Source organism: Silurus meridionalis, chromosome 23 (assembly GCF_014805685.1).
Source record: "Silurus meridionalis isolate SWU-2019-XX chromosome 23, ASM1480568v1, whole genome shotgun sequence".
Taxonomy (NCBI): Eukaryota; Metazoa; Chordata; class Actinopteri; order Siluriformes; family Siluridae; genus Silurus; species Silurus meridionalis.
The window spans coordinates 25,996,626-26,014,391 of record NC_060906.1 but is presented as its reverse complement, the minus strand read 5'-3'; the positions used below and the strand labels follow the sequence as shown (position 1 = coordinate 26,014,391).

At 42.9% G+C, this 17,766-nt stretch overlaps 1 protein-coding gene across 1 annotated transcript in view; it reads right to left on the bottom strand.

The window, feature by feature from the left end:
* Nucleotides 1–17,766, bottom strand: part of kcnk10a (potassium channel, subfamily K, member 10a) — a 40,105-nt gene that overhangs the window by 6,282 nt on the left and 16,057 nt on the right. Inside the window, exon 4 of the mRNA XM_046836418.1 lies at nucleotides 6,030–6,190. Coding sequence (XP_046692374.1) covers nucleotides 6,030–6,190 — 161 coding nt within the window. The remainder of the gene's footprint in view (nucleotides 1–6,029; nucleotides 6,191–17,766) is intronic.

Here is a 17,766-nt window from a genome sequence, read left to right as displayed (position 1 = left end):
ATCTCTTTGAGATCTTCCAGCAAGCTTTATCTTCAAAACACCAACTGCTCTGATCTTCAGGAGAAGCTGGAAGAACATCTGACTCCATCCTAACCGACTCGTCCAAGATTCTTTTGTCTACTGCATCCGGACTCTTGTGCAACAAGTCAATGCAAGTAACCGGTTTACCAACTAATTTAGATGCGTGTTAAGTTTGAGCCCCTTAATATTAAGGCGAATTTAAATTTCCGTGACGATATCTCAGTTAGGATGTGATTAATTTGAAGTAAGCTGCCCTTTCCTCCTTTTTCCTCCTTATTCCTTTCCCTTCCTCCTTTCATAATTTCAACTTTCGTTTATTTTATTTTATTTAAATTTTATTTTCTTTATTTCTTTTTGTTTGTGTCAGGCTGACGGACAGGACGCGGAAGCGGAAGCAAGTCAATCATAGTTCATTTATTCAGTTCAACAAAAAAAACACTCACTGCTGCCGAGGCGAGAAAACAAACAAAGAACATCCACTCGAGACGAGTAATCCAAAATGAAACCTAAAGTCCCAAAACGAAAGTAAACGGCAACGGCAACAAGTAATCCAGAAGAAACAGAACTCGGATACGGAACCAGCGGGGAATGCTGGCGGTCGAGCAGCCACGGGTATCACCAGCATGACAATACAAGAACCGACAGCCTGTGACTCGAGAACGTGTGTTTATATAGTCTGCACCATAACGAGTCACAGCTGTCGGTGATTAGGCAGGCACGGGATAATGAGGCACCATGAGAGCTACCGAGGGGGGCGTGGCAGGGTGCATCTCTGACAGCGGCCGAGGGGGGCGTGGCAGGGGAATCTCTGACAGCTACTGAGGGGGGCGTGGCAGGGGAATCCCTGACAGTACCCCCCCCTTCAGGGCGTCCCCTGACGCCCCAAAACCCACCAATGCCAGGCGGGCCGGGGCACTTTGAGGAAGGCCTCTCCAATCGACCCGGGACAAAGGAGGCCCCGCGAGCATCGCAGCAGAGCAGGGGAGGATCGGAAGGGGCCCAGGGCAAAGCAGCGTCCTTCGTCGGGATCAGGAACGGGCCAGCGACCCTTGAAAAGACCGGAAGCTGAGCCAAGCCTCGGCAGAGACCAGGGGCGGCGGCGTCCCACGGCGGAGACCAGGGGCCGAGCGACGTCCACGGCGGAGACCTGAGGCCGAGCGACGTCCACGGCGGAGACCTGAGGCCGAGCGACGTCCACGGCGGAGACCTGAGGCCGAGCGACGTCCTCCCTGGAGACCTGGAGCGGAGAGACGACCTCCGCGGAGACCTGGAGCGGAGAGACGTCCTCCACGGAGACAGGAGGCGGAGAGACGACCTCGACGGAGACCAGGAACACAGAGGCACCCTCGGCAGGACGTTGAACCGCAACGACACACTCGTAGGGCCTCTGGAGAGCCTTGACGTTGATCCGGCGGCACGACGACCCCTTCGCGGCCTGACCTCTCTGTGGGACTCTGGAACGGGAGCAAGCTCTCTTGGGGACTCTGAGGCTGAGCGGCACCCTCGGCGGAACTCTGAGGCTGAGCGGCACCCCCGGCGGAACTCTGAGGCTGAGCGGCACCCCCGGCGGAACTCTGAGGCTGAGCGGCACCCCCGGCGGAACTCGGTGGCTGAGCGGCACCCCCGGCGGAACTCGGTGGCTGACTCTGTGGCGGCCCGGCGCTCGTGGCGACTCTGTGGCGGCCCGGCGCTCGTGGCGACTCTGTGGCGGCCCGGCGCTCGTGACGACTCTGTGGCGGCCCGGCGCTCTCGTGACGACTCTGTGGCGGCCCGGCGCTCTCGTGACGACTCTGTGGCGGCCCGGCGCTCTCGTGACGGGTCTGTGGCGGCTCGGCTCTCTCGTGACGGGTCTGTGGCGGCTCGGCTCTCTCGTGACGGGTCTGTGGCAAAGAGGCGCGCTCCTGGAGACACTGTGGCAAAGAGGCGCGTTTCTGGAGACACTGTGGCAAAGAGGCGCGCTCCTGGAGACACTGTGGCAAAGAGGCGCGCTCGTGGGAACCTCGAAACAGGGCAGCACGCTTGTAGATGTTCGGTGGCGGCACGGACTGCTCATGGGAGTGCTGGGATGCCAGGGCGCGCTCGCAAACGCTCGGAGATGGTGTAGAGCGTCCACGAGAACCCCGGAACACAACAGCGCGCTTGTACTGACCCAGGGGCAGGGCCATGTGTCCGTGGAAACCCGGGAACTGAGCCTCGCGTTCTTGGATGCCCAGGGATGGAACCGAGCACCCTTGAGAATCCTGGAACGAAGTGGCGCGCTCTGAAGACCCATGGAACGAAGCTTCTTCATCCTCAAAGAGACTGTCGTGGAGATCCACCACCTCCATCCCACACATCCCCAGAAGAAGCTCGCAGAATTCGGCGAGTGAGCCGAAATTGCCCCCATTGGCGCTCCATAATCTGCTGGTTTTAGATAGAGCATCACCAGAAAGGAGAGAAACGCAGAAGGCGATCTTGGCTCTTTCGGAGGGAAAAATTCTCCTCCACATACTCGCCGATGTTCCTCAGAAATCCGCCCAATTCTTCTCCTTTCCCGGAGAATCGAGCCGGAAATCCCCTCGCGCTCGCGGAGGGGCGTGGCGCAGCCGCGCTTTCATGCTCCGGCTTCTGTGGCTTTGAGCCGCGAGAAACGGCTTGAACTCGGTGAAAATCCGGCCGGGTTCGCTGCCGATCCATCGCGCCGAATCGCGGGTGGGCGATTCCGCCGGTTTCGGTCGGTTCTTCTGTCAGGCTGACGGACAGGACACGGAAGCGGAAGCAAGTCAATCATAGTTCATTTATTCAGTTCAACAAAGAAACACTCACTGCTGCCGAGGCGAGAAAACAAACAAAGAACATCCACTCGAGACGAGTAATTCAAAATGAAACCTAGAGTCCCAAAACGAAAGTAAACGGCAACGGCAACAAGTAATCCAGAAGAAACAGAACTCGGATACGGAACCAGCGGGGAATGCTGGCGGTCGAGCAGCCACGGGTATCACCAGCATGACAATACAAGAACCGACAGCCTGTGACTCGAGAACGTGTGTTTATATAGTCTGCACCATAACGAGTCACAGCTGTCGGTGATTAGGCAGGCACAGGATAATGAGGCACCATGAGAGCTACCGAGGGGGGCATGGCAGGGTGCATCTCTGACAGCGGCCGAGGGGGGCGTGGCAGGGGAATCTCTGACAGCTACTGAGGGGGGCGTGGCAGGGGAATCCCTGACAGTTTGTTTGTTTGTGTAGTTAGTTTTATGTTGTGTTTGTCTCATTCATTAAACACCGTATTTTTCATAAGTGATCGTCTCTGAGTATGTTCCATAAATGCGAAGTTCCTGCAAACATTAGGTCTGAACTACATGCTCTATTTAATTAATTTAATTTACGGTATAAAGTAAAAGGGGGTTACGTCTTTCTTGGCCAGGGAGATACCTCTTTTATAGAATTAATATAAAATTATACTGTCTGTTTGCCGGACGAACAGACAAATAAGTGTAATGTTAATTCCATTACTGTCAATTCAACTTAATTTAAATATTTAGGAGTAACTATAACACGTTATAATTACTTATAAATATTCCCTTTGCTTTGCGAGCTAAAGTCGCTACATATGATGGTGGAGGATGCGGGCAGACTGTGCTTCCAACTATATACTCAATTTACCTGCATTATAAGTTTGTCCCTCTTATCCCCCAGTCGCTACACCTGCTAGCAAACATCCAGGCCCCGTTCATCGACTTCTTCTGGGGTGGTCTGCACTGGATTCCGCAAAGTGTCCTCCATCTGCCCAAGCAGGAAGGAGGACAAGGGCTGGTCCATCTCACCAGCAGAGCTGCAGCCTTTCACCTCCAATTCATCCAGAGACTCCTAATCGGGCCCAGGAACCTGGTATGGAGATCAGCATCCAGTGGACTTTTGCACATGGTGGGAGGACTGGGACTGGACAGAACTTTGTTTTTAATGGACACACACATTGGATGTTTCAGGATTCCAGTCTTTCACCATGGAGTTTTTAAAATATTGACTTTGTTTAAAAAGCAGACTAAGAGCTGCGGAACACTACACTGGCTGCTGGAGGAGCCCCTGGTCAACGGGGGTTATCTGGACATCTCCGGTGTGACCACACCCACACTGTCCAGAGGTTTAATTTCCTCACACACTCCGGGAGCAACACGTATAATCCCTGTGCATCACCAACCAGCTCCCACACCGCTGGAGGTCTACACTAACAGCAGAGGAGCATGTTCAGCTGAAGGACTATAAAGTCTGTGAGAGCAGTCCTGCAGAAGAGGAACACTTTCCCCAGCTGGACATGCTTTTAGAACGTATTCTAAGTTCATTTAATGTTTTTTCTTTCCTGTGTTTTATTCTGGGTTTTAAGTTCATCAGGAGAAACAGATTTACGTGCAAACTGATTAATTTATTTCTGGGCAGGAGAAAATATATGTGATATATCTGAGCAGAAAGAACAAAGTGACACAAAACACTGCCTGTGAGGCCCTCAGGGTCTTCTCCCAGGATCTTCTCCCAGGATCTTCTCCTGGTTAATAAGATCAAGAGTTTTGCACAACATTACAATATTAATGTGTATAAGAGTGTGGGGGGATCTGAAGATGTTTGATGATGTATGATCTTGTAATGAAGTTCTGTATTCAGTGAAAGAGAAAAGATCACACAAACCCCTCCCCCAACCTTTACCTGTCACTGCCTGAGTTTATTTTTATTTAAAATTGTATTTATCTATTTATTTAACTGGTATAGAACATGACCATAACATGACCATAACATGACCATAACATGACCATAACATGACCTGTGTCAAATAAAGGATTGTAAAAGTCTCTGTTTCTCTTTTCCTGGCCTCCGGTTCTGTTCTGTGTGTGTGTGTGTGTGTGTGTGTGTGTGTGTGTGTGTGTGTGTGTGTGTGTGTGTGTGTGTGTGTGTGTGTGAGTGTGTGTGTGTATGAGTGTGTGAGTGAGTGAGTGAGTGTGTGTGTGTGAGTGATTGTGTGTGTGTGTGTGTGTGTGTGTGTGTGTGAGTGTGTGTGTGTGTGTGAGTGAGTGTGTGTGTGAGTGATTGTGTGTGTGTGTGTGTGTGTGTGTGTGTGTGTGTGTGTGTGAGATAAGATATGAGTTCTATCCCATGACCAGAATAAGATATCTTCATTAAACTTGGTATATAAAAAATTGCATAGTTTTGCCACTTGGTGGTGCTAAACAAGGAACAAATGTAAAAGTGCTTTAACAACGCAACCATTTATCTGATTGACCTGAAACTTGGACTTGAAGAGTACAGTAAAACCCCGTTGTACGAGCAGCCTATAGTACGAGCAAACGGAGATGCGAGCAAACTCGCTCGCAAAATTTTACCCTGTTTCATGAGCAAATTTCGAAGGCACGAGCAAACCCATGCTGCGGTTCCCCGTTTTCGGCGGAGGGTCGCATCAGTCTCTTAGTTGATGACGTATCACTTGGTCGCTCTCGTTGTTCAGTGCAGCAAAAACTTAACTTTTTTAGTTTTATATTTTTATTTCACTAGAAATCTTGAAAAATGTCTCCCAAGTAAATCAGTGATTGTGCTGTGAAAACGAAAGTAAATAGAATTACCATGGAAACCGAGCAGGTTACGAGCGTGGTGCGCGTCTCACACTCGCAATCAACCACTATCACATGGGTAGGTGTTATGCGAGAAACAGAGGCGGAAGCCGAAGTCAAGGCAAACAAAGTTTATTTTGCAAAAACGCGTACTAAAATCAGTTCAAATGTACGAGTAAATGGACCTACAAGCAATTTTCAAGAACGAATTCTGCTCGTACAACGGGGTTCCACTGTATCTCAAAAAATATGGCCACCATCCACCAATTACATGTGAGCACCTGTTAAGACAACGTTACCAGAGGCGTATTACAACAACACTCGCTGAGCGTGTTCCCAATGTCTTTCTCTTTCTGACCTTCAGTACTGGAAACCCGCTTATTGCTGTTGCAGCTATATTTATTATTATAATTATTATTATTATTATTACCCGGAACATCTTCTCCACTTTGGCGATGGTCTTCACAAAGACGGTGCCGAGTTGATCCCCGACTCCAGCCAGCAGAAACCCGAAGAGCGGGATGCCAAATATGGCGTAGAGAATGCAGAAAGTTTTCCCTCCCTCTGTGCTCGGAGCGATGTTCCCATATCCTGCAGGAGAGAGAAACATGATCCATCACCAAGCACAGGGAAAGTTTTCAAATCTAATCCAGATTTTATACACATTTTCTAAAAGTTTCTTATCACATGTATAAATCATTCATCTTTCAGTGCAGTTGAGTGTAAATGCTGCTCGACTCTGAACTCTAACCCCCCCAGCGGTGCGGGAGCGGCGGCGGAGCCGGACAGGACGAGCGGTAAGAAACACCCGGAGCTGATGAGACTAATCAGTGCGCTCTGTTCAGCATCGAGAGCGTCTGAAAGACACCAAGCAGAGACGGAGGAAGAGCCGCTGAACGGTGCTGATGGTAGGGCGCAGGAGAAAGACGTGTTGGCAGCCGAGTGCACTCAGGCGGACCCCCTAGGGAAAGACGTGCGGTCCGTGAGGACACCCGGGCAGACACTAGAAATGAAAGCGTGCTGATCTGCGGGTTTGTGGGTGAACCCCAGCGTGAGCACTGGAAGGTGAAGCACCAGGAGAAAAGAGAAAGTAAATAAAGAAAACTCTGCTTGGTGAACTTTTTCCTGTCTCTCTTTCCTCCAGCACAGAAACAGTGGGTTTGCTACTAAAACATTCTAATCACAACACTTTCACCACTTCTAGTGATCAAACCCAATCAACCAATCCGCTGATTTATGACTAGCCACACCCACAAAACACCAAAACAGGCAAAGACGAACAAGAAAAATGGTGAGTTAACAGTGACAGCGTGCAGCTTCACTACAATGTGTTATAAATACTGCTATAACACAACTGCCCTACTTCAGCTAACACACACACACACACACACACACACACACACACACATACACACACACACACACACAACTCACACAACACACACACACACACACACACACACACACACACACACACATACACACACATACACACACATACACACACACACACACACACACACACACACACACACACACACACACACACACACTCCACGTGCTTACACCAACTCCTTCCCCTTTTGTATAACATTAATTTCAAGTCAGGAAGCTTTTACTGTCATTTTAAACACATAAATCAGACAGTGTACATTTACATTTACATTTACAGCATGTAGCAGACGCCCTTATCCAGAGCGACGTACTAAAGTGCTTTAAATCTCTAGTAATGAATAAATCTACACTGTACACCAGATCACACACTTATTATAAATATAACCCGAATTCTACAAACTTGGTTAATTTAAGTGTTTCAGGAAGATGAAGGTCTTCAGTCTTCACTTGAAGATAATCAGGGACTCTGCTGTACGGACATGTGCACAGCGACAGCAGACAAAAATGTTAATGTTAAGACGTTAATTCACCTGAATAAACTCACGTGTTCAAATAAATGATTTACTGAAATGCCATATATAGAAATGTTCACAATTTACAGACAACTCATTCACAACTCACACACAACTTACACACAACTTACACACAACTCACAACAAACCAATACACAACTTACACACAACTCACACACAACTTACACACAACTCACAAAAACCAACACACAACTTACACACAACTTACACACAACTTACACAACTCACACAACACACACAACTCACAAAAACCAACACACAACACACACAACTCACACACACACACTTACACACAACTCACAAAAACCAACACACACACACACAACTCACACACAACTTACACACAACACACACAGCTCACAAACAACCAACACACAACTTACACACACTCACACACAACTTACACAACTCACACAACACACACAACTCACAACTTTCACACAACTCACTCACTACTCACACACAACACACAACTTACACACAACACACACAACTCACAAACAACTTACACACAACCCACAAACAACTTATATAATAACTTACATAATAACTCACAAACAACCAACACACAACTTATAATAATAACTCACAAACAACTTATATAATAACTTATATAATAACTTATAATAATAACTCACAAACAACTTACATAATAACTTATATAATAACTTACACACAACTCACACACAACTCACAAACAACTTATATAATAATAACTCACAAACAACTTACACACAACTTATAATAATAACTCACAAACAACTTACATAATAACTTATATAATAACTTACACACAACTCACACACAACTCACAAACAACTTACATAATAACTTACATAATAACTTATATAATAACTTATAATAATAACTCACAAACAACTTATATAATAATAACTCATAAACAACTTATATAATAACTTATAATAACTCACAAACAACTTATATAATAACTTATAATAATAACTCATAAACAACTTACATAATAACTTATATAATAATAACTCACAAACAACTTACACACAACTTACACACAACTCACACACAACTCACACAACACACACACAACTCACAAACAACTTACATAATAACTTATATAATAACTCATAAACAACTTACATAATAACTTATATAATAACTCACAAACAACTTACACACAACTTACACACAACACACAACACACAACTTATAATAATAACTTATATAATAATAACTTATATAATAACTTATAATAATAACTTACACACAACCCACAAACAACTTATATAATAACTTATATAATAACTTACACACAACTTATAATAATAACTTATATAATAACTTACACACAACTCACAAACAACTTACACACAACTCACAAACAACACACAACTTACACACAACACACAACTTACACACAACTCACAAACAACTTACACACAACCCACAAACAACTTACACACAACTTACACACAACTCACAAACAACTTACACACAACCCACAAACAACCAACACACAACTTACACACAACTCACAAACAACTTACACACAACCCACAAACAACTCATGCACAACTCACGCAACACAACTCACAACTTTCACACAACTCACTCAATTCAATTTAATTCAGTTCATGTTTATTTGTTTTGAGCTTTTAATAATGAACATTGTCTCAGAGCAGCTTTACACAGATGATGTGGATATAAAAATGAAGATGTTCTTTACTAGTGTAAGTTTGTTACTGATGAACAAGTCAGTGGAGACTGTGGTGAAGGAAAAACTCCCTGAGATACAGAAGGAAGAAACCTTGAGAGGAACCAGACTCAAGAGGGAACCTCATCCTCATCTGGGTTCCACCAAATGTCCATTTATTACAGATAAACGATGTTGAGGTGCAGTGATGGAGATCAGAGCACAGAGATCAGGAACAGGAACAGTGATCACAGAGAGAGAGAGAGAGAGAGAGAGAGAGAGAGAGAGAGAGAGAGAGAAAGAGAAGGATATGGATTATTAAGTCTGATTGTTGTATGAATGTTTAGGACACTGTGTAGTTTGGACTCTGGTGAGATTCACTCTGGCAGCAGAACTAATAGGAGAAGCAGAAGGGAAGATTATTGATAAAACGCGCTGCTGTAGCTGACGTGAACGTGTTTAACACGGTAACATGGTGAGGTAGAAATGCGATGACTAAGGCAAATTTTAAATGAGATTAGATAATGGTCTGAAATAGCTTCAGACTGTGGAATTATGACTAAGTTTTTTATTTTTAATCCAAATGTTAACAACAAGTCGAGAGTGTGTCACCACTATGAGTGGGTCCTATAACATTCTGATTAATTCCGACTGAATCTAGAATGGACACAACTGCTGCTCTTAAGGAGTCTTCCTGATTATCAAAATGAATATTAAAGTCACCAACAATTAATGCTTTGTCTAAAGAAGTAGCTAGATTTGTAATGAAATCTGCAAATTCTATCAGAAAATCAGAGTAGGGCCCTGGGGGTCTATAAATAATAATTAGTGGAATTAACTGACTTGACCTGCTTTCGGACACTGAATATTTTATGTTGGTGTAAAGAACTTCAAATGTTTTACATTTGTGTTTAGTCTTTTGTGTGACGTTTAGATTATTATTATAAATAGCTGTGACTCCGCCTCCTCTGCCATTTAGACGGGGTTGGTGTATGTAACTATACCCAGGAGGACTCGCCTCATTTAATGCTACATATTCATTCGATTTAATCCATGTTTCTGTCAAACACATTATATTAAACTCCTGGTCGGTAATAATTTCGTTTATAGTCAGCGCTTTTGGCGTGAGAGATCTAATATTCAACAATCCTATTTTTAGATCAGAGGTGCTGCTGTGCGTTCAGTCCTATTTAATTTAATGTTAATCAGGTTACTTAAACAGACTTTCTGATAATTCCTATATTTTGGTTTTGCTCGGGGGACAGACACAGTCTCAATATGGTGGATCCTGAGTGACGACTCTGTGCAGCTAGCAGACGGTGCTCCTGTTGGTGAGACGTAGCGCTAGCTTTGGCTTTGTGAGTATGCCACAGAGTCGTCACCCACTCGCCCCGCTGCGAGAGCCATAATGCAAAGTAACTAATACTGTAACGCGTTACTTTTAAAATAAAGTAACTCCGTTAGCATATGGTGCGTTACCCGTTACTTTATTAAATGAATGAATTTGTGCTGAAGTGTAGACTACAGTCTGACCTGTTTACAGCAGAGACACATTGTAGGATTGGAGGATGAACCTCTGTAAACAGGCGTGTCTCCGTTTATTCAGGTCTGTGCGGCAGTAATGGCGAGTCGAGGCGAGAGCAAGACGAGTTTCTCAAAGTGGAAATATGATCATTATTTCACTTTAGTTGAGTATAAAGACAAAAACTTTTTAGTCAAATGTAAGCTGTGTCTTTCTGGTTCGAAGCTCGTATCTACTGCGATAAACAGAACTTCAATCTGTTGAAGCTCCTCCAGGACCTCCATGCCTGAGGAGCTAGAAGCTAGAAGCTAACTCGGTGTTCTGTTCTACATTGTTGATAGTTTTCATACTTCAGCTGTGAAAGGAACATGTTTAAGAGCTCAACACAACAGCAGAAGCCACTTTAGTGTTTGATTGTGAATTTATTATTCAGCTTGTTTTGTTCTTTATTTCAGAAATGCTTGTGATAAACAGTGGAACCTCGGGTTACGAACGCCCCGGCATACGTATAATTCAGGTTACGAATCGCAGTTCATTAAAATTTTTGCCCCTGGTTACGAACAATATATCGGGATACGAACGTCGCCACCAAAAATCACAGGCAAGTTGGTTGTTTTTGCTCTATCCACGTGTTAATAACACTGTCTTTAATATTCTATAATATAATATATAATAATATATAATAATATAATATAATAAGATTCTCCTTCCAAACAATAACTCTCCCTCCTCCCCTTCTCTGACGTCGTCTCCTGCAGGAGTCTTCTCAAAGGAAAGTACCGGTAAAGATCTTTTCCTCTTTTGTATGTTTTTATGTGGTATGATTTTAATATAACATGTTAAAAGTAAATAATATTAGTGAATATTGGCTTTATTTTTATTTAAGTAATATTTTTGGTTGTCCAGAACGAATTACCGAAGTTTCTGTTCATTATTATGGGGAAATTTGTATCGGGATACGAACTTTTCAGGTTCTGAATAAAATGCGGAGCAATTAAATTCGTAACCGAGGTTCCACTGTATACAGTGTGTGCTGCTCTGACTTTAATAAAACAGTGTTTATAAATGACTCTGTGTTTAAGTCAGTTTTGTGTTTGTGTGGATCATAACACATAAAAGAGTATTAATGAGAACATTAAAGAAGATTCTTTAAAAAAGGAACTAAAAGTTACTTTGAACAGTAACAGTTACTTTTTGGTGAAAATAATCAACACAGTAACAGTTACTTTTTGAATGAAGTAACGAGTAACTGTAACTGTAGTTATTATTTTTTAGTAATTTTAGCACAACACTGCACGTCACACTTCACACACTGACTGAGCTGAATGTTCACCAGAGCAGAGACGTTACGCACCGTAATGTGGTTACTGTAGTGTGTGTTTGTAGTTCTGATGGGAATTTTCTTCACTCACTGCTTTAAAACAGGGAATAAAACACGCTTCCAAAAAGAAAATAATAAAAGAGAACGGAGCTGACGGAAAAAGTAAAGAAACACAAACTCAAAACCATCATTTACGATGATTTAATAAAAACATTTTTTCATTTTAATGCCAAAACAAACACAAAATTCCCGTCAAACAAATCAACAACAGGAAGCTACAAACTCACTCACAACTGACAACTCACACACAACCCACGTACAACTCACTCACTACTCACACACAATAACACACAACTCACACACAACCCACGTACAACTCATTTACTACTCACACACAACTAACACACAACTCACACAACCCACGTGCAACTTACTCACTACTCACACAACTAACACACAACTCACACACAACCCACGTGCAACTCACTCACTACTCACACACAACTCACACAACCCACGTACAACTCATTTACTACTCACACACAACTAACACACAACTCACACAACCCACGTGCAACTTACTCACTACTCACACACAACTAACACAACTCACACACAACCCACGTACAACTCACTCACTACTCACACACAACTAACACACAACTCACACACAACCCACGTGCAACTCACTCACTACTCACACACAACTAACACACAACTCACACAACCCACGTACAACTCACTCACTCACACACAACTAACACACACTCACACACACAACTCACACACAACCCACGTACAACTCATTTACTACTCACACACAACTAACACACACACACAACCCACGTGCAACTTACTCACTACTCACACACTAACACACAACTCACACACAACCCACGTGCAACTCACTCACTACTCACACACAACTAACACAACTCACACACAACTAACACACAACTCACACACAACCCACGTGCAACTCACTCACTACTCACACACACACACACACATACACACACACACAACACACACAACTCACACACAACCCACGTACAACTCATTTACTACTCACACACAACTAACACACAACTCACACACAACCCACGTACAACTCATTTACTACTCACACACAACTAACACAACTCACACACAACACACAACTTACACACAACTTACACACAACTCACACAACACACAACTCACACACAACCCACGTGCAACTCACTCACTACTCACACAACTAACACACAACTCAAGGAACCTCATCCTCATCTGGGTTCCACCAAATGTCCATTTATTACAGATAAACGATGTTGAGGTGCAGTGATGGAGATCAGAGCACAGAGATCAGGAACAGGAACAGTGATCACAGAGAGAGAGAGAGAGAGAGTGAGAGAGAGAGAGAGAGAGAGAGAGAGAGAGAGAGAGAGAGAGAGTGAGAGAGAGAGAGAAAAGAGAAGGATATGGATTATTAAGTCTGATTGTTGTATGAATGTTTAGGACACTGTGTAGTTTGGACTCTGGTGAGATTCACTCTGGCAGCAGAACTAATAGGAGAAGCAGAAGGGAAGATTATTGATAAAACGCGCTGCTGTAGCTGACGTGAACGTGTTTAACACGGTAACATGGTGAGGTAGAAATGCAATGACTGAGGCAGATTTTAAACGAGATGAGATAATGGTCTGAAATAGCTTCAGACTGTGGAATTATGACTAAGTTTTTTATTTTTAATCCAAATGTTAACAACAAGTCGAGAGTGTGTCACCACTATGAGTGGGTCCTATAACATTCTGATTAATTCTACTGAATCTAGAATGGACACAACTGCTGCTCTTAAGGAGTCTTCCTGATTATCAAAATGAATATTAAAGTCTTCAATAATTAATGCTTTGTGTAAAGAAGTAGCTACATTTGTAATGAAATCTGCAAATTCTATGAGAAAATCAGAGTAGGGCCCTGGGGGTCTATAAATAATAATTAGTGGAATTAACTGACTTGACCTGCTTTCGGACACTGAATATTTTATGTTGGTGTAAAGAACTTCAAATGTTTTACATTTGTGTTTAGTCTTTTGTGTTGTGATAGTTTTCATACTTCAGCTGTGAAAGGAACATGTTTAAGAGCTCAACACAACAGCAGAAGCCACTTTAGTGTTTGATTGTGAATTTATTATTCAGCTTGTTTTGTTCTTTATTTCAGAAATGCTTGTGATATACAGTGGAACCTCGGGTTACGAACGCCCCGGCATACGTATAATTCAGGTTACGAATCGCAGTTCATTAAAATGTTTGCCCCTGGTTACGAACAATATATCGGGATACGAACGTCACGCACCAAAAAATCACAGGCAAGTTGGTTGTTTTTGCTCTATCCACGTGTTAATAACACTGTCTTTAATATTCTATAATATAATATATAATAATATATAAATAATATAATATAATAAGATTCTCCTTCCAAACAATAACTCTCCCTCCCCCCCCTTCTACGAACGTCGTCTCCTGCAGGGAGTCTTCTCAAAGGGAAAGTACCCGGTAAAGATCTTTTCCTCTTTTGTATGTTTTTATGTGGTATAATTTTAATATAACATGTTAAAAGTAAATAATATTAGTGAATATTGGCTTTATTTTTATTTAAGTAATATTTTTGGTTGTCCAGAACGAATTACCGAAGTTTCTGTTCATTATTATGGGGAAATTTGTATCGGGATACGAACTTTTCAGGTTACGAAGTACCGGAACGAATTAAATTCGTAACCCGAGGTTCCACTGTATACAGTGTGTGCTGCTCTGACTTTAATAAAACAGTGTTTATAAATGACTCTGTGTTTAAGTCAGTTTTGTGTTTGTGTAGATCATAACACATAAAAGAGTATTAATGAGAACATTAAAGAAGATTCTTTAAAAAAGGAACTAAAAAGTTACTTTGAACAGTAACAGTTACTTTTTGGTGAAAATAATCAACACAGTAACAGTTACTTTTTGAATGAAGTAACGAGTAACTGTAACTGTAGTTAGTATTTTTTAGTAATTTTAGCACAACACTGCACGTCACACTTCACACACTGACTGAGCTGAATGTTCACCAGAGCAGAGACGTTACGCACCGTAATGTGGTTACTGTAGTGTGTGTTTGTAGTTCTGATGGGAATTTTCTTCACTCACTGCTTTAAAACAGGGAATAAAACATGCTTCCAAAAAGAAAATAATAAAAGAGAACGGAGCTGACGGAAAAAGTAAAGAAACACAAACTCAAAACCATCATTTACGATGATTTAATAAAAACTTTTTTTTTCATTTTAATGCCAAAACAAACACAAAATTCCGGCAAACAAATCAACAACAGGAAGCTACAAACTCACTCACAACTGACAACTCACACACAACCCACGTATAACTCACTCACTACTCACACACAACTAACACACAACTCACACACAACCCACATACAACTCATTTACTACTCACACACAACTAACACACAACTCACACACAACCCACGATAACTTACTCACTACTCACACACAACTAACACACAACTCACACACAACCCACGATAACTTACTCACTACTCACACATAACTAACACACAACTCACTCACTACTCACACAACTCACACACAACCCACGTATAACTCACTCACTACTCACACACAACTAACACACACAACTCACACACAACTAACAATAATAACTCACACACAACACACAACTCACACACAACTCACTCACACACAACCCATGTACAACTCACTCACTACTCACACACTAACACACAACTTACACACAACCCACGTACAACTCATTTACTACTCACACACAACTAACACACACTCACACACAACCCACGACAACTCATTTACTACTCACACACAACTAACACACAACTCACACACAACCCACGACAACTTACTCACTACTCACACACAACTAACACACAACTCACACACAACCCACGTACAACTCACTCACTACTCACACACAACTAACACACACACACTCACACACAACCCACGACAACTTACTCACTACTCACACACAACTAACACACAACTCACACACAACCCATGTACAACTCACTCACTACTCACACACAACTCACACACAACCCACGTATAACTCACTCACTACTCACACACAACTCACACACAACCCATGTACAACTCACTCACTACTCACACAATAACTAACACACAACTCACACACACTAACACACAACTCGCACACAACTCACTCACTACTCACACAACTAACACACAACTCACACAACCCACGTACAACTCACTCACTACTCACACAATAACTAACACACAACACACACAACCCACATACAACTCACTCACTACTCACACACAACTAACACACAACTCACTCACTACTCACACAACTAACACAACTCACACACACAACCCACGTACAACTTACTCACTACTCACACACTAACACACAACTCACTCACACACAACACACACAACTCACTCACTACTCACACACAACTAACACACAACTCACACACAACCCACATACAACTCACTCACTACTCACACACAACTAACACACAACTTACACACAACCCAAACACAACTCACACACATCTCACACACAACTCACAACTCAAAAGAAGAGCGAGCTTGGTTGCTAGTTGGTTGCGAGTTGGTTGCGTTATAGCTCACCTTGTTTAGGAACAGGTAAGAATGTGCGCGCACGTACATTCCACTACGTAGGTTTTGCTATTGTTTAGACAACCTAGTTCAGGGTGGGCAAACTTTTTGCCTCACGGGCCACAATGGGTTCTAAAATTTGACAAATGGGCCGAGCCAGGATATACAGTATATAAATATATATAACATACACATTATTATATATCTTTATATCACATTACATTAGAGCTGAACTTCTCCTTTAAGATGGAGTCAGACTGAAGATCGACCAGTTCCAATTGCACTTCTTGTGGTGCGGTTTCAGGGTCTTGTGACAGAGGACAGGGGACAGGGGACAGTGGGACAGAACACCAGCTGAAAAGTGCAAAGTGATGGCTGATATTGTACTCTTTGAAAACCGTGACAGTTTCTTGGCATATTAGGCACTCAGCCTTTAACCGGACTTCAGCGAAAGAAATACAGTGGTAACTTGGCCTACGAGTTGAGACGACTTGAGCTAACGAAAATGCCGGTGTGTGTGTGTGTGTGTGTGTGTGTGTGTGTGTGTGTGGAGGGGGGGTAAAGGCGATAAGCAGAGGCAGAGGGAAAACTTGTTTTTTACTATTACTCCTCTACACTTTGTGTCCCTAAACTTAAAAAATGTAAAACATTTTCTTCTTTGCGTATCTTAATTTTTGTCACAATCTTCACTTTCTGGTTTCGCTTCGCCATCTAGCAGCGGCGTCTCGAGCTCGTACCTCAATTTTTTGCTAGCGTAACAAAGCAAAAAAATCGGCAGAGTGACCGCTCGTATCTCGGAAACTCGTACATTAATGCACTCGTAGGTCACGGTACCACTGTAGTGTGTTGTCCACTCCGTATTAAACACTCGTCGCTCACTACCACTTTTCTTTGATCAGCTCATTTTTGCAGAAGGGCTCATAAGAGAAGAAGAGAGTACCGGTAATACACGCGAACAAAACGTCAATGTATCTGAAGTGCGCCATCTTTAGAGGAAACGTGGTCATTACAGGGGAAAGGTAAAGTGAACAATGTTTACCCGTACCTATTTTAATAGAATTTGGTCA